Raw genomic sequence first — 24,189 nt, forward strand, 5'->3', positions numbered from 1 at the left:
AAAAAAAAAATATTTAAGTAATAGATGTCTAGTATTAAACAAAAATAAAACACGTTTTCTTTTCTAAAGCAATGTTTCTGATAGAAGAGTTAAAGCATTCTTTACATCCAAGTCTACCTTATTCTAGACTAAATTTTGGGGGTCTCAGGTCAGAGCCTCTGGCAGTAATTATTCAATACTGTCTCCAAGCTAATAATGGATTGGCCTGATGGATAGGCCTCTGTAGGAACTAGAGGATTGAATCTAATTTGGACACTGGTAGAAGTCCCAAGCCCAGAAATGCCTTCTGGGAGTTGTTCTCAGATCTGGCCACAAGAGGAAGACTGCTGTAAATATCTTCTTGCACTTAATGCCATTTTCCATTTTATTATTGTTGTGGTTTCAGTATGGTTTGTCTTTATTATAACTTATGGTAAAGCTTGGTTCCTAGGGTGGTAATAAGGGGGAGAATACTTTTAAGAGGTAAAAATGAGTCATTGTCTTCCTTGGGAGACTGGATTGGTTTCTAAGGGAATGGAATAGTTCCCATGAGAGCAGGTTGTTACAAAGCAAGGTTGCTTCTCATGTTCATCCTTGCTTGCACCCAGGTCCCTTTCCATTTCTCTGCTGTGTCTTGTTATGACATGAAGGCTTCACCAGAAGCTTCCAGATGAAGCAGCCCAATCCTGAACTTTCCAACCTGATCAGTAAACCTCTTTCCTTTATAAATTACCCAGTCTTGGGTATTCTGTTACAGCAACGTGAAACAGATTAAGACAATGACCATAAAACCATTTCTTTCAACTAATGATGGAGAAAGAGAAGAAAGCTCTCAGCACATGTTCGCCAAAGTGATGGACAGAACAACTCAAGAAAGGTTCCTAGAACATATATTTAAGTCCTGATGGCTCAATAGTTCCTTCCTGCTACAGAGGTAACCCCTTGCAGCCTACTCCTGGTGTTAATCTCCAAGGAGAAGAGGCTTGATACTGAGCTCTGAAAATAAAAGTCAACATTATAGTTTCTCACAGACGAAAAAGATGAGTTCAACTAATGGCTAATAGGAGAGATGCTCTGTTTTACAAGGTAAAAAATATAGTTTCCAAGAGAGGAAACTGAAAGCAAAGGCTGAGGCTGAGTCACTCCCCCTTTTCCATACGGAAATGGAATGTGGCCATTAATCTTTGGGAAACAATGGCCTTCTCTTTAATGAAAGAGTTTCCCTTAGGGCTCCTCCTACCTCTAAATTTTGTCTCCCTAACACAGCACATGGCAAGAAAAATTGAACCCATAGCAAAGCCTCCCAATATGATTGCCCTAGAAGTTAAAAAAACAACAACTCGGCACGCCTCCCAGCCCGTGCGGTTTTCTTGGCTGATTTGTAAAGATTATTGACAAGTTGAAGAAGATCCAGATGAGGTTCGATTTAAATGTCAAGGGGATGAGGGTCTGCAATAAACATCAGATGTCCCACTTCAGCGTAGAAGGGTATTATCTAGAAGGGTCAAGATACATATCTAAGAAAACCACAGAGAATGTGAATAACATGAATATAGTCTGGGTCATCACATTCTAGAACTCAGAGAATCTCTTTGAAACTTGAACAAGGTAACTTGGGAAAATAAAAGGTCATCCTATTTCATTACCTCTACAGTACATACAGGATGGACCACAGGAAAAGAGAATGCTTTAAACTTACTTCTGAATTAGTTATTTTGAATTTTGAACACATTTTCATTCAGCAAACCACGTTATAATCACAGTTGGGTTCTCGGAACAGCCCCTTCAAACCTGTTGTGGGTAATAGCTAAGAGTACTGATTTTGGACTCTGACCCAACTGAGTTTCAAATGTCAGCTACTCCCTCACTTATCAAGCAGTGAGACCTTAGGCAAAGTCTAAACTTCTCCGAGCCTTAGTTTCCTTACCTGTATAATGAAGATCATGGTAACACCTATTCTGCAAGCTACCATGATGGTGTTTAGCACAGTGTCCATACTAGTAAATCACAGTACCCACACAAGTAAGCACAGAGTAATCCCCCCACCATATTAGCTGCTGTCGATGTTACTTTCATCATAAGCCCACAGGATAGAAATATATTATATATATGAAATATATATTATATTCCAGATAAATTTCTATATGTAGGATAATTAATTTTTTCTAAGTTCCAGATAATTTTATGGGCACATGGTAATTAAAATCCTTTGCCTTTTTTTTTTTTTTTGAGACAGAGTCTCACTGTGTTGCCCTGGGTAGAGCACAGGGGCATCATAGCTCACAGCAACCTCAAGCTCCTAGGCTTAAGTGATCCTTCTTGCCTCAGTTTCCCTAGTACCTAGGACTACAGATATCTGTCACAACGTCCAGCTAGTTTTTCTATTTTTAGTACAGAAAGTTTTTCTATTTTTAGTAGAGATGGGGTCTCACTCTTGCTCAGGCTGGTCTCAAGCAATCCACGGGCCTTGGCTTCCCAGAGTGCTAGGATTACAGGTGTGAGCGATCACACCTGCCCTAAAATCCCTTGTCTTTTGAGGTAAGTATTAATAAGTACAACTATGCTAACTCCCAACAGATTTTTCTGGTATGTTTTTTCAAAGACTGGCTAGCTACTAAGCTGGGTAAACCTCTTGACTAATTTGGTATACCATTTTGAATGGTCTTTTTCTCTCAGCCTTGTAGGAAGGTGGTGGTGACCTTCAGAGAGATTTGTCTTAAGAATTTACGCATCAGACGTGGATGGCTAAGATGAAATCAAGTTAGAAAAAGATAGATTAGTCATCAGAGAAATGTGAATCAAAACCACCATGAGACATCACTTTACACCCACTAGGATGGTTATAATAAGAAAGGCAGACAACAAATATTGATGAGGACGTGAAGAAATTGAAACCCTCACACATTGCTGATGGGGATACGAAATGGTGCAGCTGCTGTAGAGCTGTCAGATGAACAACAAATTCCACTTTTGCCCAAAAGAATTAAAAATAGGTACTCAAATTTTAAGTACATGGTCATAGCAGCACTATTAACAATAGCCAAAAAGTGGAACAAGACAGATATCCATTCACTGATGAATAAAGAAAAGGTGGTATAGCCACACAATGTAATATTATTCAGCCTTAAAAAGAAATGGTGGGGCCTGTGGCTCAAAGGAGTAGGGTGTCGGCCCCATATGCCAGAGGTGGTGGGTTCAAACCCAGCCCCGGCCAAAAATTGGAAAAAAAAAAAAAAAGAAGAAGAAAGAAATGAAATTCTGACACAGATTGCAACATGGATAAACTTTGAAAACACTATGCTAAATGAAAGAAGCTGGTTGTGAAAGATTACATATTATATGATTCCATTCATGGGAATTGTTCAGAATCGGCAAATCTACAAAGACAATGAAGTAGATTAATGGCTGCTCAGGACTGGGGAGATGAGAGTGGGGGATGATAGCTAAGGAGTACACACAGGGTTTCTTCTTGTGATGGAATGTTCCAGAATTACTGGTGATGATGGTTGCCCAACTCTTTCAGTATGCTAAGAATGACTGAATTTTACACTTTAGTTAGTAGGTGAATTAAAATCTCAAGAAAGCTGTTACCGCTCCTCCCTTCCTCTCCACCGCCTCCCACAATAACAGGGTAGAGAAGGGGAGAAATACACCCTAGAGAAAGAGAGGACTGTCTACTCCAGGAAGAGATGTCCTTCGGAAGAATGGAAGGATACAATCAGGAGAGCTGGGAAAAGACAGGTTTGGACGGCAATTTAATCAACACAACAGGTGAGGAATGAGAAAGGAAATTTGTAACAGTTGCAACTTTAGCACTGCAACAGCTGTAAGCAGTGCTTACCATTGAGTTCTTCCTTCAGCTTTTAAAATAAAGCCTTTTGTTTTCTTTCTCTATTGTAAAATAAAGAAAGAAAGGAAGAAGGGAAAAAATGCCAGTCCCAGCAGCCAGAGATAATCACTGTTAATATTTAAGTGTATTTCCTTCTAGACTTTTCTCCTGGGCGAAGTTTCACATTTATTTCTTTAAAACCGATTTTTCTTGTGTGGGCTTGTTTTCTGAGTTCTTTTTGGCTCTTAGTGTGTATTATCCTCATTAGAACCCACCTAGAGTCCAAGGTGGATTGGATTAGAAAAGAACCTCAGAATAGAAATAAATGCTGGTTCTCAAATAATTCTCAGGCCCCATGTGATGAGGCAGCACCAGCCATTTGGAGAACAAGGAGCAGGTCTCTGGCACAGCTGGCCAACTGGCCAATGCTTGGGAGCTCCAAAGGATAGTGTTATAGCACAAGCCATTCCTTTATACAAAACCTTCTGGATTACTGTGGGAAAAAAACAAACCTTGGTTTCCAAAAGAAACTTGGATTCTTGAAAATAAATCCAGACATACTATTTTGGAGGGTAGAAAGAGAGACTTTCTAAATGGTTGGAGAGTTAATGGCGTTTCAAAGGATGGCGACAACAGGTGATAATGTCCTTTGACACCACAGCATCGGAGTGTGACAGGAGTAGTTTACCTCCTACAGAGTTTACTGGGCCTTTCTCATCTCTCTGCTTCTTTTTCTCTTTCTGTTATTCCTTCCAAAACTGGTTCCAGCCTGGGAATTAAGTGTGCCTTATTTTTATCTCTTTTTAAATAAAGCTTTATATCCCCCTACTTAACATTTTAAAAGGAGATGAACTGAAGGTTTTTAGTCTTCTCTTTTAAAAGAAATACCTGAAACTAAATTAAGTGACATATTAATTACCCATGTATGACTCAGTCCAGATTTGTTTCTTTGTGCTAGTGGCCTATGACACAGAACAAAAGAATCTTCACCAGTGTACTAAGGCAGTCTGCTCGACTGAATTGTCTCTAGGGGAAAAAAAGGATAAGAAGTTTGGACAATTAGTTGCCTGGCTTGGGAAAAACAATCTGATTGAAGAGCATGTACTTTGATTCTAATTGCACTTTATTCTAACACATACATATCAACTATACCATTGACTAATTTAGTGGCCCCTATGGTTCTCACTTAGGACAAACCCAGCATTTGCTTATGGCAATCTGCTCAGGAAAAAAGAGTCTCTTCATAAAGGTTCCTATTCAGTGTGTTAAATGTGGAACTAAAGGACAGGGCCCCTTTGCATGCACGAGCCATTTTGAAATATTGTGGTTGCGAGCAGGTGATCTTCCCTGGAAGGCTTTTATCAAACTGGAGAGGAGGGCCCCCTTCTTTCTTTGTGGGGGATGGGAATCCTTGTGCTTTTTTGCAATGATTTGCTTGGGTCGGCATCAGAGCAGCACTCACTGGAAACCACTACAAGTAAAAACAGTCTTTCACCCCCAAATGCAGATCCTAAACTTTTTCCCTTTATTATTAAGGTTCTTTTATTCTTTTTTTTTTTTTTGAGATAGAGTCTCACTTTGTCACCCTTGCTAGAGTGCATTGGCATCATAGCTCACAGCAACCTCAAACTCTTGGGTTCAAGCAATCCTCTTGCTTCAGCCTCCCAGGAGGCTGGAATTATAGGCGTCTGCCATGATGCATAGCTAGTTTTAGAGACAGGGTCTCGCTCTGGCTCAGGCTGGTCTCGAACTCCTGAGTTCAAGAGATCTACCTGCCTTGGCCTCCCAGAATGCTAGGGTTACAGGTGTGAGCCTCCTCACCTGGCTCAGTTCTTTTATTCTTAATGTAAGTATAATAATAGGAGCATATTGTTTTTTAAAAAATTGAAAATGCAGACAACTATGTAAATGAAACAACTAAAATTGCCATGATGCAAGATGATGCCTAATTCTGCTGGATAAAGCCTTTCACAGTTTGATCCCAAATTACAACTTTCTACCATTCCAGAGACCACTAGCCTATATTTTTTCTCATACCATTCCCTTTGCCTGGAATATCACTTTGTTCCTCCATCTGTTGAATTTGTTTGAACTTACCCTTCAAGTCCAACTCAAAAGTTACCTCTTTCAAGAATCCTTCCTTCTCTCCCCAGAGAGCTGCTAACTTCCTGATCTGTGACGCTGCCACTCTTTCACTCGGTTTGGGCACTTACACTCAATGTATGAAAATTATTTACTTGTCTGTCTCCTTAACTAGCCTAGGACTTCTCCATTCATTGGTGCCTTTTACATGATGCCAAGCATAGAGATGGTGCTGACAAATGTTGAAAGAGGTAGAGTCCTATTTAGGGTACAATGACTTGTACCAGACCCGAAACTTGTTCATTCACTCAGAACATACTTTGTTGTTTTGTTCAGAGGGTGGGAGGCACCACTGAGCAGTTGGAGAGGGAGTGGGAGTAAGCACTGATTTTGGACCAGGGAGCGGAGATCAGCTTTTGTTTTTTTTCTTCCTATGTCATTTACTAGTGTCACCTAATCCATGGCCCCTTTAGACCAAGTCAGAGGGGAAGGAGAGGAGGGGGAGTGCAGCAAGCAGAGGGCTGGAAAACATAGATGTAATTTCACAAGGGTGGAGGGAATGTGTGACTTTCTCACAGGTTAGCAGTTGAACCAGAAGCTTAGTATCCAGATGCAGGGCGGACTATTCAACTATAGATCTGGGGTTTGGAAAAGAGAAAGAGATTGCTTGTGTCTTCTAACAGTAGAATGGATACGAAAATGACGAGGTAAACAGTAGCATAAGGGAAATGGTGAAGGAGGCAAAGGAGGGAGGGGCTGACAACTGAAATGTGCAGAAAATATGAGAGCTGGAAAGGGCTGCGATGCTCTGACTTCTGTGTATTCTGATTGTACTACTTGGGCACTGCTTTAAATCTGATGACAGATATTTTCAATACTTCTCTCTTAAAGGAACACTGACTCCCACACACAGATCACCAGTTGAATATCAAGTCGCCTTTAAATTGAACTAAGCTATTTCTAATATTAGTTGTGTGTTGCAGACTACCCAGTTGGGGGCAGACAAAACAAACAGATGACTTCTGAATGCTACTAAAGGAATCCTGCCTTTCTTTGTGTGTCGTTATTTTAATAAGGCAATGGGCTTTTCAACTCATAATCAGATTCAGTCAGCTTGCTTACAATTTCCACAGACCGACTGCTATAATAGGATTCCTTTGCAATTATCATATTTTTAGCCACTGAGGATGGAGTTTGGGCATGGGCGTGGGGAGTGCCGCAGGCACATATATTTTTCTGGACAGTGTGAAATGCTGTGCAGAACACACTGAGAAATTTATAGAGGTACTAACACTCTGCCAAAACAAACTCTCCTAATAACATCAGACTACAGGGGGCAGTGCATTTAGCAAGAGATCATCTTAATTCCCACTTCTCCTCTCCCCTAAGAGGGTTTACAACGCCTATTTGAGGGAGTTAAAGAAAATCAAACACTCTCCTGTTGTTTTGTTTTCTGCCAGAGAATGCAGAAAGAAAAGCTCTATCTCAGACTTCAATGCTTCAGTCTGCAAAAAACAGATGAGAAAAGAGGCATCGTGGGGCAGGCTCATGCTCCCAACACCCGCAGAAGCCCCCACCTGACCACCATTTACTCAAGTCTACAGACTTTGTCAACTTGTTGTTTTTTACTATCCTACTATTCTTGTTCTTCTCTGGAGGTTAGACACAAATTCAGAAAATGAATCTGAACAAAGTGCCAAATTCAGGTGCCCAGCCAAAATCCCACTGATCAATTTCTACTTTCCCTGCAGCACGTATAACCAACACCCATAGAACCATCCCGGGCAAGGTGAAAAGGAACAGGTCCCCAGAGCCCAAGATAAAAGCAGTGGCAGCAGGCCTTGGTGAGCCTCCTAGTTAATAAATGTGTTTGTCAACAGGGTCATTTCAAAAAGGGACCTGGTTGGTGTTTTCAATTTGAAAAAGCTCCACATGTGATTTTGCTACAAATTCCCATACTATTTCCTCCATAAAGTATCTCCATTACAACTCCTCCGGGGCAGAGGCTCTGTCTTTCCCTATAGGCTATCTCTGTACTCTGGATAGTCTTTGGTTTCAGTGCTTATAAAACTGTTTTGGAATTATTTGTATTTAAGTCTATTTCCTCATTAGTCTGAGTTGGAGAGCAGAGATTGGGTCTTTGTATTTTCAGCACCTAGTCTACATTCTGGCACATAGTAGATGGTTAGTACCATCTAGTACATAATAGATGGTTAGTACATTTCTGCTGAATTTAGTTAACATGAACATTTGTGTGTAGACACACACACACACACAACACAGGGTGCCATACAATGTAGATGCTTCTTAAGAAAGGAAGAAACCGTATTAAATTTGTAATACTCAAGTCATGGTTGACTTCTACAATTAAAAATGATGTTCAACATGACTTGCATTCATCTTTTGTTACGGGTATATGCTGAGTATTATAATTTTAATACAGTTTTTCCTTTCTTAAAATTGTGTATACATATTTTGGCACACTCTGTATTAAATTGTCACTTAACATCATTGATTGGAAACTGCAACTTTAACCAAAACAACATACAGCAGCTCCTTGCATACTATCATTTTGTTCAATGTCATTTCATTACAACCTGGATGAGAAATAAATTGGCTTTGTCATACATAGTTTCTCTTAAAGTAGCAGTTTCCAATAGCTATAAATGACGTTAAGAAATGACTCACCGGCTCGGCGCCTATAGCTCAACCGGCTAGGGCGCCAGCCACGTACACCTAAGGTGGCGGGTTCGAATCCCCAGCCCGGGCCCGCCAAACAACAATGACGGCTGCAACCAAAAAAATAGCCGGGCGTTGTGGCGGGCGCCTGTGGTCCCAGCTGCTTGGGAGGCGGAGGCAGGAGACTCGCTTGAGCCCAGGAGTTGGAGGTTGCTGTGAGCTGTAATGCCACGGCACGCTACCCAGGGGGAGAGCTTGAGGCTCTGTCTCAAAAAAAAAAAAAAAAAAAAAAAAAAATAACTCACCGTAGCCATATGTAAAATTTGTTTTAATCAACTATGGAGGTGGTTTCCACAGGTTAGGCATGGATGCCTGATGGGCTCAGGTGGTTCAGGCCAAGAGTGAACGCAATGGAGAACAGTGAACAAAGGACAGGCAGGAGCTAAAGAGAGCCTTGATAAATGACTATAACTTTGTCTTCCCAGAAAGACAAAAACGTCCCAAAGAACCCCTATGCTAGCGGAAGATGGGTTGCAAACATTAGTATATTAGGAGCCCCAAAGTGACTTTACTCCTTGCTTCGAGAGATGGAGTTTAATTTTCCTCTCCTTGAATATGAATTACAATTAGTGACTCACTTCTAACAAATCAAATATGCTAGAATTGATGATGTGTCACTTTGAAGACTAGGTCAGAAAAGAGATTACAGGTTTCTCCTTGGTCTCTTCCACCATTCATATATTGTGGGGTAGCCAGCTGCCATGTCATGAGGTGAGTGAGTCATGAGGTCCATGTCATGAGGAACTGAGGCCTCCTTCCAACAACCAGCACTACCTTGCTGTACCTGTAAGTGAGCCACTTTGGGAGTAGATAGTCCCACCTCCATCAACACGTTCCCAAGCAATGTCTTGACCAAAATTCCTTTAGAAACTCTGAGAACCATCCTGCTAAGCCACTCTTAAATTCCTAACAGAATGTGTAGTATAATAAATGTTTGTTGTTTTAGATAAATATGCTTTAGTCCAGGCATGGTGGCTTATGCCTGTAATCCTAGCACTCTGGGAAGCAGAGGTGGGTGGATCGCCTGAGCTCAGGAGTTTGAGACCAGCCTGAGCGAGACCCTCATCTCTACTAAAAATAGAAAAACTAATCTGTCATTGTGGTGGGTGCCTGTACTCCTAGCTACTCAGGAGATTGAAGCAGGAGGATCACTTGAGCCCAAGAGTTGCTGTGAGCTATGATGATATCACAGCACTCTATCCAGGGCAACAGAGTGAGATTCTGTCTCAATAAACAAATACATAGACTTGGCACCCATAGTACAGTGGTTTCGGTGTCAGCCACATACACCGAGGGTGGCAGGATCGAACCCCGTTCAGGCCAGCTAAACAACAATGAGAACTGCAATAAGAAAACAGCCGGGTGTTGTGGCGGGCACCTATAGTGCCAGTTACTTGGTCAGCTGACGCAAGAGAATTGCTTAAGCCTAAGAGTTTGAGGTTGCTGTGAGCTATGATGCCACAGTACTCTACCAAGGTGACATAGTGGGACTCTATCTCAAAAAAAAATAGATAAAATAAATAAATAAGTATGCTTTGGGGTAATCTGTTATGCAGCAATAGATAATTAACACAACTCTTTTGTTCCTTTGAGCTCTTAAAAATTATTGAGGACCCCAAAGAGTTTCTGTTCATATGGTGTATATCTATTGATACTTAATGTTCTAGAAATTTAAAATCAGAAAAAATTGAAATTTTAACTTTTCATTTTTTTTATAGACAGAGTCTCACTTTATCACCCTTGGTAGAGCTCTGTGGCGTCACAGCTCATAGCAACGTCCAGCTCTTGGGCTTAGGTGATTCTCTTCCCTCGGCCTCCTGAGTAGCTGGGACTACAGGCACTGGCCACAATGCCCAGCTATTTTTTTGTTGCAGTTTGACGGGGGCCGGGTTTGAACCCGCCACCCTCAGTATATGGGGCTGGTGCCCCACTCACTGAGCTATAGGCACTGCCCCCAAAATTGAAATTTTTACCAATTTGAAACTATAGACCCATTAGTAACTAGTTAGTAACTATTTAGTAGTAACTAGTAACTATTTAGTAACTATTAGCAACTAGTAACTAGTCAGTAACTATTAGTGACTAGTTAGTAACTAGTCAATAGTCATTAATAACTAGTCAGGAGCTATTAGTAACCAGTAGTAACTAGTCAATAACTAGCAACTAGTTAGTATCTAGTTAATAGTCATTGGCAACTACTAGTAACTAGTCAGGAGCTATTAGTAACCAGTAGTAGTTAATGACTAGTTAATAGTCATTGGCAACTACTAGCAACTAGTCAGGGGCTATTAGTAACCAGTAGTAACTAGCCAGTAACTAGCTGGCAACTATTAGTGACTAGTTAGTAACCAGTTAATAGCCATTGGCAACTACTAGTAACTAGTCAATAGTCATTGGTAACTAGTAGTAATTAGTAGCTATTAGTAACCAGTAGTAACTAGTCAGTAACTATTTAATAGTAACTACTTAGTAACTATTTAGTTGTAACTAGTAACTATTAGTAACTATTTTTATTAATTTGTAACTATAGGCTTGGCCCCTATGGCTCAAGTGGCTAAGGCACCAGCCACATACACCTGAGCTGGTGGGTTCGAATCCAGCCTGGGCCCGCCAAACAATGACGGCTACAACCAAAAAATAGCCAGGCATTGTAGTGGGTGCTGTAGTCCCAGCTACTTGGGAGCCTGAGGCAAAAGAATCGGTTGAGCCCAGGAGTTGGAGATTGCTGTGAGCTGTGATGCCTCAGCACTCTACCCAGGATGACAGCTTGAGGCTCTGTCTCAAAAAAAAAAAAAAAAAAAACAAAAAAAATTAAAAAAAATTTGTAACTATAGACCCATTACATGTTAGTACAAATAACATTGTTTTGTGAAAAAATTAGAAAAATGATACTACTTTTCATTTTTGCAAGGCATCTTTAGTCTCCGGCTTGATAAGACACAGGTAGATTCTCATATTGACTTCTGCATTTAATTTGTTGGAATACATTGTTTTGGTTGAAGTATAATAACACCTCCATGGCTGACTACCTCCCTTCAGTGACCGCCTCCTTAAGTTGACCTAATCTTCATAGACCGGACATGCACCATATGTGCATATGAGTACAGCTGGCCTAGTTATTATATTGATCACCTCTATGTGTTGACCAGTTTGTTAAGGTCCCTTGGGTTGTCCACTTACAGAGCTTCTATGGTATATGAACAATACCCAGCTTCACACAGATACGCAGATAGCAAAAGGAGTCTCTCACAGATCCCCTGAAAGTAGACTCCCAGACAGCCTGGAATTCTACTTGGAAACAGCTGCTATGGGAAACTAGAAATCCATTAGGTTGCTGCCAACAAAAGGGGACTTTCTGTGATGCGCCAGTGGAGGCCTCTCCCTCAAGTTGCATCATTGCCTTCTGTCATCCTAAACTGTATCATATAAGACTAAGAATTACTATTTCAGATCCCTCTATAGTAACTTGATAGGAATGATAGTGTTGCCCAAATCTGAGATGTTACTTATTTCCTCTCTTAATTTTCCATCTATGGGCTAATTTCACCCAACCCCTTCAAAGTCAATAGGAAGAACTCATGTCTAGCTCTTCCCGAAGCGACAGCACGGTTGGCTCTGTGCATAGTCTTTTCAGGTAAGGCAATCTTCCTAGAGTTGTGTCTGCCATCCAATCTGTATTTCTAATTTTTAATTATATAATTACAGAATTTTTAAAAAATATTTCTATTTTTTAATTATATAATTAAATAATTTTTAAAAAATATTTCTAATTTTTAATTATAAACAGAATATTAGAAAAGGAACAGAAGGAACCTGGATGAAGAGAATAGGAACAGACCTGTGTTCTGCCCCTTGACTATTGTTTTAAGAAGTAGGAACCAGATCTCTCATTGTATCATTTTAAAGAGTATGTAAGGTGTGAATTACAGGAATATGTGTGTATATGTGAATGTGCATGTGTGTACACATGAGCGTGTCTTGCCAGCTTCTCTCTGGTGAATTTAACTCTGAGTCACTGTTCAAAATGCCAAAACTACAAAGCAAACCATGGAATTGTGAGACCAGATTGTAAACAGAAAATATTTTGCCTAATGAATAAAGGATCTTAAATAGAAAGTCCATTTCACCCTGTACTGCTGTACTGGATATTTGCAAATTGTAAATTTACCTTTGAAGGTGGCCTGTATATAATATAGTATCTTTTAAAAACACTGACAGATGATAGAGTTTAATTAATCAAGCACCCTACTCAGGTATTTAAGAAGCTTCACTCCTATGGTTTTTGACCTTAAAACACAATTGCTATTATATGCTGAAGTATAGGGGAAAAAAATATTAAAACCTCTCACCGTCGTCGGCTGGATAAGGTTTCTTCATGTTCTACAAGAGCAACTTTTAATACTTTCTTGTCAATAAACAGATCCTCAGGATAATAAGCAGATCTATATTGGCGCTGTTGAGAATGGGCACATAACTTGCCAATCTGAAAAAAAAAAGAAAGAAATGCAATATAACTATATAATTCTTTCACAGACATGGTAATAGAAACAAATATACTCCAGTTTCCTTCCCCAATTTTTTCTAAGACAGAGTCTCACTTTGTCACCCTCGGTAGAATGCCGTGGCATCACAGCTCACAGCAAACTCATACTCTTGGGCTCCAGTGATCCTCTTGCTACAGCCTCCCAAGTAGCTGGGACTATAGGTGCCTGTCACAATGCCTGGTTAGTTTTTCTACTTTTAGTAGAGACTGGGTCTATCTTTGCTCAGGTTGGCCTGAAAGCTTTTTATAAAGAGTAGAACCAAGCTATTACCAGAGCGGGGGGAAGGTGATAAGCTTTTAAGGCAAAACACCATTGGTGGAAAGAATGCCGAAGTCTAGTGGAAGAGGGTCCCATTCTGAGCACAGCCTATTTAGAGATTTCCTAACATGAAACATAGCTTTTTCTTCTACAGTGAAGTGTACATTTGAGAGGATAGTCTACACAGGCCTGAGGCTACTGACACCTTCCAATGGCACCTGGTATTTATATGTAGAAAAAAGTTTCCAAAAGAGAATTGCGAAGTTTAGGAAGAACTGGTGTGGGAGATGGGAGGTGTGAGAGGTGTGAGGAGTAGCCAGCTAATAGAAGAGCAGCCTTCCATGCACAGAATGCTCTGGAATCTTATGAGTATTTTGTTATAAGGCCCAAGCTAAGGTATTCTGAAAAATGCCAGTGTAGCTGCTCATCTGGCTTTCCTAAAATGCCTGAGGGAAGAAGGCAAGTTAACGAATCAATAGCTAATGTTGTCAGCTGTGTATTATATCCTATCATTGAATGAGCCCAGTCCTATCACTGAATAAGCCCAGGATCGAAAGTTTAAGCAGGCGTCCTCAAACTACGGCCCGCGGGCCACATGCAGCCCTCCTAGGACATTTATCCAGCCTGCGGGGTGTTTTTGCTGCCGCTGCCTGTCCTGCTTAGCAGCCGACTCGTCCAGGGCCCGCAGTCCGGCCCTCCAACGGTCTGAGGGACAGTGAACTGGCCCCTTGTTTAAAAAGTTTGAGGCCCCTGGTTTAAAGAATACAGGTGCTCTGAGAGCCCGTCTGCCTTCCTCCCTTCTTCCTTCCTTCTCTCCCTTTTTTCCTTGCCTCTTTTCTCCCTTGCTTCTTTCTTTCTTTGCTTCCTTCCAATTCTTCTCATTCATTCAAAAATATTTATTAGGTATGTCCCTCTTTTACACTCATGTTGTAATGTTTTTTTTTTTTAAATGGCATCATCTTTCTTGCTTAACTCCATTCTAACTCATTTCATTTCTTTTTTTTTTTTTTTTGAGATGGAGTCTCACTTGGTCACTCTTGGTAGAGTGCTGTGGTGTCATAATTCACAGCAACCTCAAACTCTTGGGTTCAAGTGATCCTCTTGCCAAAGCCTCCCAAGTAGCTGGGACTGCAGGTGCCCACCACCATGCCAGACTATTTTTTTAGAGACGGGGGTCTCGCTCTGTCTCAGGCTGGTCTTGAACCTGTGAGCTTAGGCGATCCACCCACCTCAGGCTCCCAAGTGCTGGGAATACAGGCATAAGCCACCGCGCCCAGCCCCTAACTGATTTCTTTGGTTAAATTATTTGTAGATTGGTAATTTTTTATTTTCAAACAAAAGCACAAATAAACATAAATAGTAAGATTGTTATATGTCACTCTTGTGCTAGACACTATGCTAAATATTATCACCCCCAAATTCATAGAAAATTGAAGTTCAGAGAGGTTAAGTGACTTGCTTAAGGCAAAAAGGCAGTAGATTCACTGTCTGATTTTGAACCCATTTGTCTGACTTCAAAGAATTATGCAACCTTGTCTCCCTAGAAGATACTTGATTTCCACTTGCTTGTGTTCTACATTTTATGAGAGAAAAAAAGAATTCCCCATCCCCAGAAACATAGCCAGCTAACATAGCTAAGGTGAATATAGAGATTGTATGCTTTGGGAAAAATATTAGAAATATCTTACAAGGACAAGGTTGATCTTTGTCACTTGTGTACCTCCACAGAATTCAACCTTTTTTGTACAGTTAGGTGAACTAATTGACGTGAATTGAAAGACTCTCCTATTATCAGGCCTAGAACACTGCTTCTACTTATTAAGCCACGGGCTGTGCAATCCCAGCTTTTAGATTTGTCAAGATGGCCCCGACAATATTCATTAAGTTATCTATCTTTCTATAAAGGTATAAATGGCACTTTGTTTGCATAGCTTTGGAAATTTTTCCATGCAAAGAGATCCTTGAAATAGAAAAAAAAAAAAATCGAGAATCAGAGTAGCATCACTTTCATTTGTGAAAGACAGCACCTATAGTCTGATATTCAGGTTAGCAATTTCGGTAGTTCATCTTAATGGAAATGAAACAAAGGCTGAAGACACTTGAAAATATTCCATTTGGCTTTGGAATGCATGCTACTGAATTTTTCAGATGTGCTTATGTAATGCTGTTTGACTTGGGCTAATAGTAATCAAAGGAAGAATCTGCATTCTCTGAATGAGCTCTAACCGTCTGCAGTCTGGGAGGGTGCGTAAGATCAATGGCTGCCTGTCTGGACTGGAGAGTTAAATTCTAATCACTTTCAAAACATATAATGCAGACACAAATAACTGAGGGCAGAATGTGCATTATTGCTGTGTATCACTAGACATATACATGTTTACTTATTTAACTGCAGACAAAATTTCATGGATAAAACCTTGATTTTTCTTCTGTAAATATCTGTTTATTATTCTGTGACCATACATCAATGTGAGGGTCTATTTCACCAGGATAAAAGTATTCTTAGCATTTTCAGAAGCACAGGACACATTCTCTTAACCTACCCCTGTTGTAAATCCAGCAGCAAAATGAAATCTTTCAGCTTGGCACCCATAGCACAGTGGTTACGGCGCCAGCCACATGCACTGAGGCTGGCGGGTTCAAACCTAGCCTGGGCCAGCTAAAGAACAATGAGAACTGCAATAAGAAAATAGTCGGGCGTTGTGGCGGGCACCTATAGTGCCAGCTACTTGGGAGGCTGAGGCAAGAGAATTGCTTAAGCCTAAGAGTTTGAGGTTGCTGTAAGCTGTGATGCCACAGCACTCTACCGAGGGCAACATAGTGAGACTGTGTCTCAAAAAAAAAAAATGAAATTTTTCACAAGATTCCAATAACTTGTCTACTTGCAACCCACAGCTGTGACATCTCCCTCCCCATTGAAAGTTAGGCCTTTGTATTAGTGAATACTAACTGGGCCACAGCAAGACTTAAAAGTTTTTACATGCCCCCAGACCCAAGCTATAGGAAAGGGGTACAGTTGAGGCAAAAGTAGGAAGGTTAAGAACAAATGAGAATGTAGCCAGTCTGCAGTCCGACCTTTTTTCCCAAGCTATCCAACGCGGCATTATTAAGCTGACTTTCCAAGGCTCTGTGTGGGGTAAGGGGCAAACAATGGTGTCCTGCCAATACCCTCACTCCCTACGTCTTATCAGACAGGCTGTATTTTCTTCCACAAATCTACCATGAAGCAAATTCTTCTCATAGACAAAGCATTTGTCAACTATATCCCCTCCCTTTGGGCCCTTCTCCCCACATCTTTCACCTCCACACCCCGGGAGCTGTAGGTGAATATTATGAGCTTATTTTGAGAAGTGGACACTAAAAGAAAACAGAATTTACAAAGAGAAGCAGCATTTGCATTAAAGAAGTCCTTTCAGCTTCACACTTGGGAAACATCAGGCTACGTTGGGAGACCTGGGTCTTATTCTTCAGTTGTACTTGCTGAAGGAACTGGCCTCCCAAGTGGCATTTTTGGATATCAGTATCCTGCTCAGGAGTTTCAGGCTCTTCAATCAGAAGTACAGCCCAATCTCCTTTCACTGACTGATGTACCTAGTCAAGGATGCAGCTACCTTTAAATGTGGTTAGTTGGAGTGAATTTACTGAATAGATGAGTATCTCTATCAAAAGACCTGAATTGTAAAGTGCTTTTATTTTCTATAAACCGTGATTCCTAATGGTGCTTTTAGTTATGTGCCAGACCTGTGTGGCAGGGGAAGCAATAGTGCTTCAAAAATCCTGAAACCTTAAGGAGGCAAGGCCTCTGACCATACTCAGGCCAGCAAATCATTCTAGTGACCTTAGCACCATTCTTTTCTACCAGGATCCAGAGCATTGTCCTTAGATACAAATGTGGAAAATACCTTGGCCAGAGAATATAGTTAGTGCAAAGCCCAGCAGGCTGGGCATCAAGAGACTTGGCCTATAAGCCCACTGCTACCTCTCCCCCACGGTGGGATGTCATTGTGATCTCGTCCCACAGCTTCACTCTACCTGCAACTCTAGCCTTACACACACGAACACGACACGACACTTGAAGTACCATATTTTATTCTAGGTGCCCTTGAAAAAACATTTGGAAATTACTTTCTGAGTGGAGCATGTAGGGCAGGAAAATTTTATTTTCTTGACCCATGGCTGAGTCACAGATTAACAAGAGAAAAGCATACAAATATGTTTAATGTAAGTTTTACCTCCCACAGGAGCCTTTAGAAAGGAAGATTCAAAGAAATAGGAAAACCTGTGTATCTTTATGCTAAGTTTGATGAAGAAGTGGACGGTGGTGGAGAAGTTATGATTGGACAAAGTGATATAATCTAATGGTAATAAACTGGGGGAAACTTAGCCAGGTCTGTTTGTTCATGCTCTTTTCTGTGTCTCTGTGTCTTCAGAGATAAGGATGCTCCTTTCCTCTGGGTATAGCGTAGGCACCTCTCACATGAGGGTATGGTATTTTGACTTAATTCAGAAGTTCAGTTAGGTTTTATAGACTCCCTGGCGGGGGGGATGGATGGGGAGAGGGAAGGTCAAAGTGACCTTCCTGCTTCTACTGTTTTCTCAACTGCCAACATGCCCTATTTGGAGGCACTGAACCCTATCATTACCGAAGATTTTGAAATCATGCAAAGCATTTGGTCTGATGTAATTCACACCTGCACTCTATTACTGACATACCAAGAAATGCAGATACTCCGTTGGTTAAAATCAAACCATATTCATTCTCAGGCCCCCACTGACTATTGGTTCTGGGATCTCTCAAGTGACAAAAAACTTGGACTTGATCTTTCACTCCGGACTGCCAAGCAGAGAAAGAGAGTCTATATTGTGAGCTTCTCAACAATACTTATACCTCACATTTATAACCTAATACCTTACTCCAGCCCAGTGCTTCCCAAATAACTCTACATTCATTCTCCATTCTCTCCAGTGAGCCTTACAACAGCCCTCTGAGGTACACAGAGCGGGTATTACATGGATTAACCTCATTTTAGAGATAAGTCAAGGAATATAAGCAAAGTCACAGATGTTGATAAATGACAAAGCTGAGACTTGAATGCTTGTCTGATTCTAAAACCTATTATTTTTATTTTTACCCCCTGGACCAATGCTAGGGATTTCTGTCACTAGAATAGACTCTGGAGCTTTCCAGTATTGGGTATGACCCAGGTCTATAGTCCTATGGACACTCCACTCATAATTAGAAAATAGTGATGATGATGAAAAATTCAAGAACAAACTCCAAAAAAGGGCTTAAATCGTTCAAGATAAATAGATAACTGACATTCAGGTTTTTTTTTTTTTTTTGAGACAGAGTCTCACTATGTCACCCTTGGTAGAGTGCTGTGGCGTCACAGCTCACAGTAACCTCAAACTCTTGGGCTTAAGTGATTCTCTTGCCTTAGCCTCCCAAGTTGCTGGGACTATAGATGCCCACCACAAGGCCCAGCTATTTTGTTGTTGCTGTCATTGTTGTTTACCTGGCCTGGGTCGGGTTCAAACCCACCAGATCCAGTGTATGTGGCTGGTGCCCTAACCACTGAGATACGGGCACCAAGGCTGACACTCAGTTTTAACCTACATTCTAGGCAATATTCCAGTGGGAGCCCACAGTACAATGATTTAACTCTTTAGCCTACCAGGTAAGAGCCAATTAGTAACTATACTAAAGCAAGGGTGTCAAGTTCTGTAGGAAAGGCAGCTCCCAAGTAGGTCCAGCCTGTGCCTGCTGCCTGCCTGATGTCCTTGGACTGTGGCTCCTGAATTCAGATTTTTGAGTTGGCTACAAAATCTTCTGTAATTCTTCCATTTTTTTAATTCGGATGTCTGATCCCACTATATCCCATATAGTTTCCTCCAAACTGACTATTCTAGGTGAATCTTATTGCTATAAAAGCACAACAAATTCAAGCCTTTAGCTGTACTAGCCTAAAAGTTAGAATGTGTGTGCGCACATGTGTGAATGTGCATGCGTGCATGAAGGGTGTGCTACCATATTAAAGTGCACGGTTAGCTCTCTACCACTCTTAACTAATTCTAAGGGATCTATTTTATTTCTTTTCTTTTTCAGAGACAGAGTCTCATTATGTCACCCTTGACAGAGTGCCGTGGCATCACAGCTCACAGCAACCTCAAACTCCGAGGGCCCAGGTGTCCTCCAAACTACGGCCCCGCGGGCCACATGCAGCCCGCTTAGGACATTTATCCGGCCTGCCGGGTGTTTTTGCCGCCATTGCCTATCCTGCTTAGCAGCCAAGTTGACCCGGGGCCCGCAGTCCGGCCCTCCAACGGTCTGAGGGACAGTGAACTGGCCCCCTGCTTAAAAAGTTTGAGGACCCCTGTGGCTTAAGCAATCCTCTTGCCTCAGCCTCCCAAGTAGCTGGGACTACAGACACGTGCCACAGTGCCCGGCTATATTTTATTTCTGATAAGTGAAATGCTTTACATTTTCTATCTGAAGAAATATGCCGCTGTACAATCAATATGCATCCAAAATATGCTATTATGTAAGACATGTAACTGTACAAAACATACATCCAAAATAATGAAAAATAAAAACATATAAAAATGGTATTTAAAAATAAATGTGAGAGAGAGAGAGACAAAGAGAGAGAGATTCTATATAATTTAACTTAAAGGGCCCATAAGAGAAGGGGGAGAAGGAAAAGGAATGGGGGGGTTAGAGAAAAGAGGAGAGCGAGCGTAGACGTACAAAGGGAAAAGTTTCCATTAGTGAGCCACAGACTCATCTTACTTTCCTGGACGGTTTTGAAGGGAGAAGATGGTTGTCCCACTAAATTATGCTCAGACATCAGCACAACTCCTCCCCCAAGAGTCACATTGGAAGCCACCAAGACTCAAGGACTTCTTGAGGGCTTTTCAGTTTTATTTAATTATACAATAACTTTTCTACAACCCATCTGATTACTCCCATCCAGAGAGTGCTTTTCTGAGAAATGTTGCCAAATACTTGATTTACATTTAGTCTTTGATCAATGATGGATTCATCACAGCCTCCAAGAATTAAAAATAAAACTTCCTACGGGTTATACGATTTAAATATTGATTCTGATCCCACTGTCCACTTTGAATCAATGTTGCCTGTGGCATTGTTTTGGGGTACTGTGGGGCTGAGGGTGAGTGTGGGGGAATTCCATAGCTTCTAGTTAAAATAAAATGATGAACTTCAGTTCATTCTTTTGAATCATCTATTATATTGTTGTACAATTTAGTTTAATTAAATCTTAAAAGTTTAAAAACAACATATACATTGAAATTATGAGATATACAACATAAACTTTTTAATAGTGGCAACCGTGCCCATTTAACAATTCTACAGGTATAATAAAAATGCTAATATATGTTAATGTTTAGTCTGTGGTTAATGTTTTGTCTTGTTAATTTCCCCAGGGCTTTTATTACTGATTTAAATCTGCCACACTACTCAACTGATTGCACTGCTTCCACAAACTGCATGGAAGTAGCTCAAATGAATACTGATTAACAGAAATGAACAAACATTTGGCTAAGCAAACCATTCTTATTATATGCTTGTAATCATTACATACATTTTCTTACAATGAGATGGGCAGGGAGGGCATTTTCCACTCATTTTTCCTACAGAAAATATGCAGATGCGCATTAAATTAATTTATTACCTGTACTTCAGGAAGCACATCATTATTAATTAACTATTGATTGATCTGGATATAGAGCACAGAGCTAATGAACAGTCCTGGTGACAATGTAAGCGTTTTATTTTTTCCCCACCCCTCAGACATTTTGCCATGACTCATTATTAATTGCTTGACCATTAAGATAAAAGCTCACTAATAACCTGTAATGTATTATGAATCAAGCTATTTTAAGGAGTCAAGTGCCATTATTTGAACATTTCAAACAAGTCAACTCTTGAAGTAAATTGGAATCCAAAAAGGAATTAAAGTCCCGCAGATCAGTCTGCTGCTAAGTTGAACTACAGTATGCTATTATAGTGAAAAGAACACACAATTTGGAGTCAGTAAACCTGGGGTACAATCCTACCTCATCCTCTAAACATTTCAACAACCCTAGACAAGTCATTTAACTTTCACGAAACTCATTTTCCTCCTCTGCAAAATGGAGATAATAACAATTCCTGCTATACTTGGCTATTGTATGAGGATCAAACAAAACAATGTTGGCTGGGCTCAGTGGCTCACACCTGTAATACTAGCACTCCGGAAGGTCTAGGTGAGAGGAACTCTTTGAAAGGTATAAATGATGGTGCTCAGAGATGAGGCTGCCTGCAGTAGAGACAGATGTTCTTCAGGCCAGGTTTATTGATAGGGCAGGGTGACCCACCTGGGCAGTGCAAAGATGGTGTCTGCACCCTGGGGGAAATTAAAGACCCCTTTTATATGGGGCAGGGGTTAGGCAAATTCCACAACTTACCTGGAAAGTTAGGGTCTTTTGGCAAGAACTTCCCAGGGGGTGGGCTAGCCAGATCCTTTGTGTCTTTGTCTTAGGAGGAGAGGAAGGAGGAGGAGAAAGGGTTTGTGTGTGGCTGCATTAGGCCTCTCAATACTGTTAAGCTCAGGAGTTCCAGACCAGCCTGAGTAAGAGGGAGACTCCCCCATCTGTACTAAAAAAATAGAAAAATTACTCGGGTGTGGTGGTAGGAGCCTACAGTTCCAGCTACTTGGGAGGCTGAGGCAGAAGGATGACTTGAACCCAGGAGTTTGAGGTTGCACTGAGCTAGGCTGATGCCACTGCACTTTAGCCTGGGCAACAGAGTGAGACTCTATCTCATAAAAAAAACAAAAAAACAAAAAAACAAAAAAAAGCATCATAATGTCTTCCACTTCCAGATAGAAATCCAACTCATTCCTTCTGGCAGTAGAGACTGTCTACCTTCTATAGACTGCTTTGCATGTCAGAATCCCAGTTCAGCTGGTCAGCAACATGGGTAGCCAGATATTATAATGATATTTGGAGGAGCTTTTTAACAGGAGACTTGTAGAAGATAATAAAAGGGTTTGGTGAGACTGGGTCCCCACTCTGAAAGGGAACTCCATGTCCTATGTCCAACAGTCACAGTCTGGTCTAATCTGGGATACCCAGAATATCCTCTTCTTCTTCAGAGCCTGACTTACTAGCTTAAGGTGGTATAAGGTTTTTGCCAGTTACCCTGTGTCTCTAACCTCCACGCTTGTGCCTGCAGGGCTGAATGTGATGGGAATGGGAGACAGGTTTAAAAGTCTCCTTTTCCCATAAAGGGAATCTGAGCTGAAATTAAAATCCTACATGTGTGCCTAACACTTCTTATGTAATACCAGACCCTTCTGAGCACCAGGAGGCCATAAGGTAATTGTTTAATCACACATGACCAAAAATGTGGGGGTTACAAGAGAACTTCATATAGTCCATAAACTCACCACTGAATTCAAATTCCACTCCTTCACATCTACTCAAATGTTGTGTACCTTATCCCGGTGAAAAGGGATCATCATCGACTCAGTTGCTCAAGCCAAAAGAAACTGAAGCATTTCTGGTGATTTCCCTCTTTCTGTCACTTCCCCACATTCAGATACTAAGTCTTGTTTTCTGTCTCTTATTAATAACTTTTCAACTTGTGCCCTTTTCTTTATCCTCAGGTCTAGAATTCCATCAACCGTCTCTTAGAGAAGTGCTTCTCCAACTTTAATATGTATACAAATCACCTGAGATTCTGTTCACATAGATTCATATTTATAGCAGATGGGGGGAAAGTCTGAGAGGAGTAACAATGCCCGAGGGCAGTGGTTCTCAAAGTGTGGCCCTAAGACAAGAAAACTCAGCACTACCTGGGCATTTGTTAGAAATGCAAATTTGGGGGCCTGAACTTAGATCTACAAACCAGAATCCCTGGGAGTGGAGCCCAGACATATGTGCTTTAACAAGCCCTCCAGGGGATTCTGATGTACAATCAAGCTGGAGAACCACTGCCACGTAGACCATCCTGACAGTCTCTTAATTGGTCTCTGAAGCTCCAGTTTTGACCTCCTCCGATTCATTCTTTCCAGTTCTCTGAGACATTCTCAGGAGGTTCTAAGGCCAAACTTATTTTCATAATAAAACTAAGACTTCATTTGCCCTTTTCACTCTTAGTCTCTAACTAAAGTATACAGAGCAATTTATAAGAGGCAACATGATGTGAAATGACATCATGGTTTTTAAATATGCTTGTGTATTCTAGAATGTTCTAAAATAGCAAGTATGGGATACAAATATACTAGAACCACTAGAGTTGACCATCTCCCTACATGATCATCTTCTTAAGTTGACCTAATACCTAATTTTCATAGACTGGACACACATGTATATATCAAGCCTAGTTCCTTATGTTGACTACTGCTGTATGTTGACCAGCTTGTTACAGTCCCTTGGGTGGTCAGCTGACAGAGGTTCTCCTATACATGCTTTTTAAGAGGTGAACTTAATTTATACTCAGAACTTAGTGGTCTTACTGCCTATTTAGGTTATACCTGCCATAACCTTTGTCACCTCATTATTGTTTAACACATTGTTATTTTGAAATACAGAAGTTTTGTGTCCATGAGAAAATATACAGGGCTGGGGGTGGTGACTCACACCTGTAATCCCAGCACTCAGGGAGGCTGAGGCAGATGGATTGCTTGAGCTCATGAGTTTGAGACCAGCCTGAGCAAGAGCAAGACCTGGTCTCTAAAAAATAGCAGGGTG

The 24,189-nt window shown here is 40.9% G+C and overlaps 1 protein-coding gene across 3 annotated transcripts in view; it reads right to left on the bottom strand.

Moving 5' to 3' along the window:
• GPC3 (glypican 3) overlaps nt 1-24,189 on the bottom strand; it is a 491,643-nt gene that overhangs the window by 162,869 nt on the left and 304,585 nt on the right. For all 3 annotated transcript variants that reach the window (XM_003796959.2, XM_003796960.2, XM_003796958.2), the window contains one exon: nt 12,979-13,112. In XM_003796959.2, coding sequence (XP_003797007.1) covers nt 12,979-13,112 — 134 coding nt within the window. The remainder of the gene's footprint in view (nt 1-12,978; nt 13,113-24,189) is intronic.

Source organism: Otolemur garnettii, unplaced genomic scaffold (genome assembly GCF_000181295.1).
Source record: "Otolemur garnettii isolate 467f Iridium unplaced genomic scaffold, OtoGar3 scaffold00109, whole genome shotgun sequence".
NCBI classification, from domain to species: domain Eukaryota; kingdom Metazoa; phylum Chordata; class Mammalia; order Primates; family Galagidae; genus Otolemur; species Otolemur garnettii.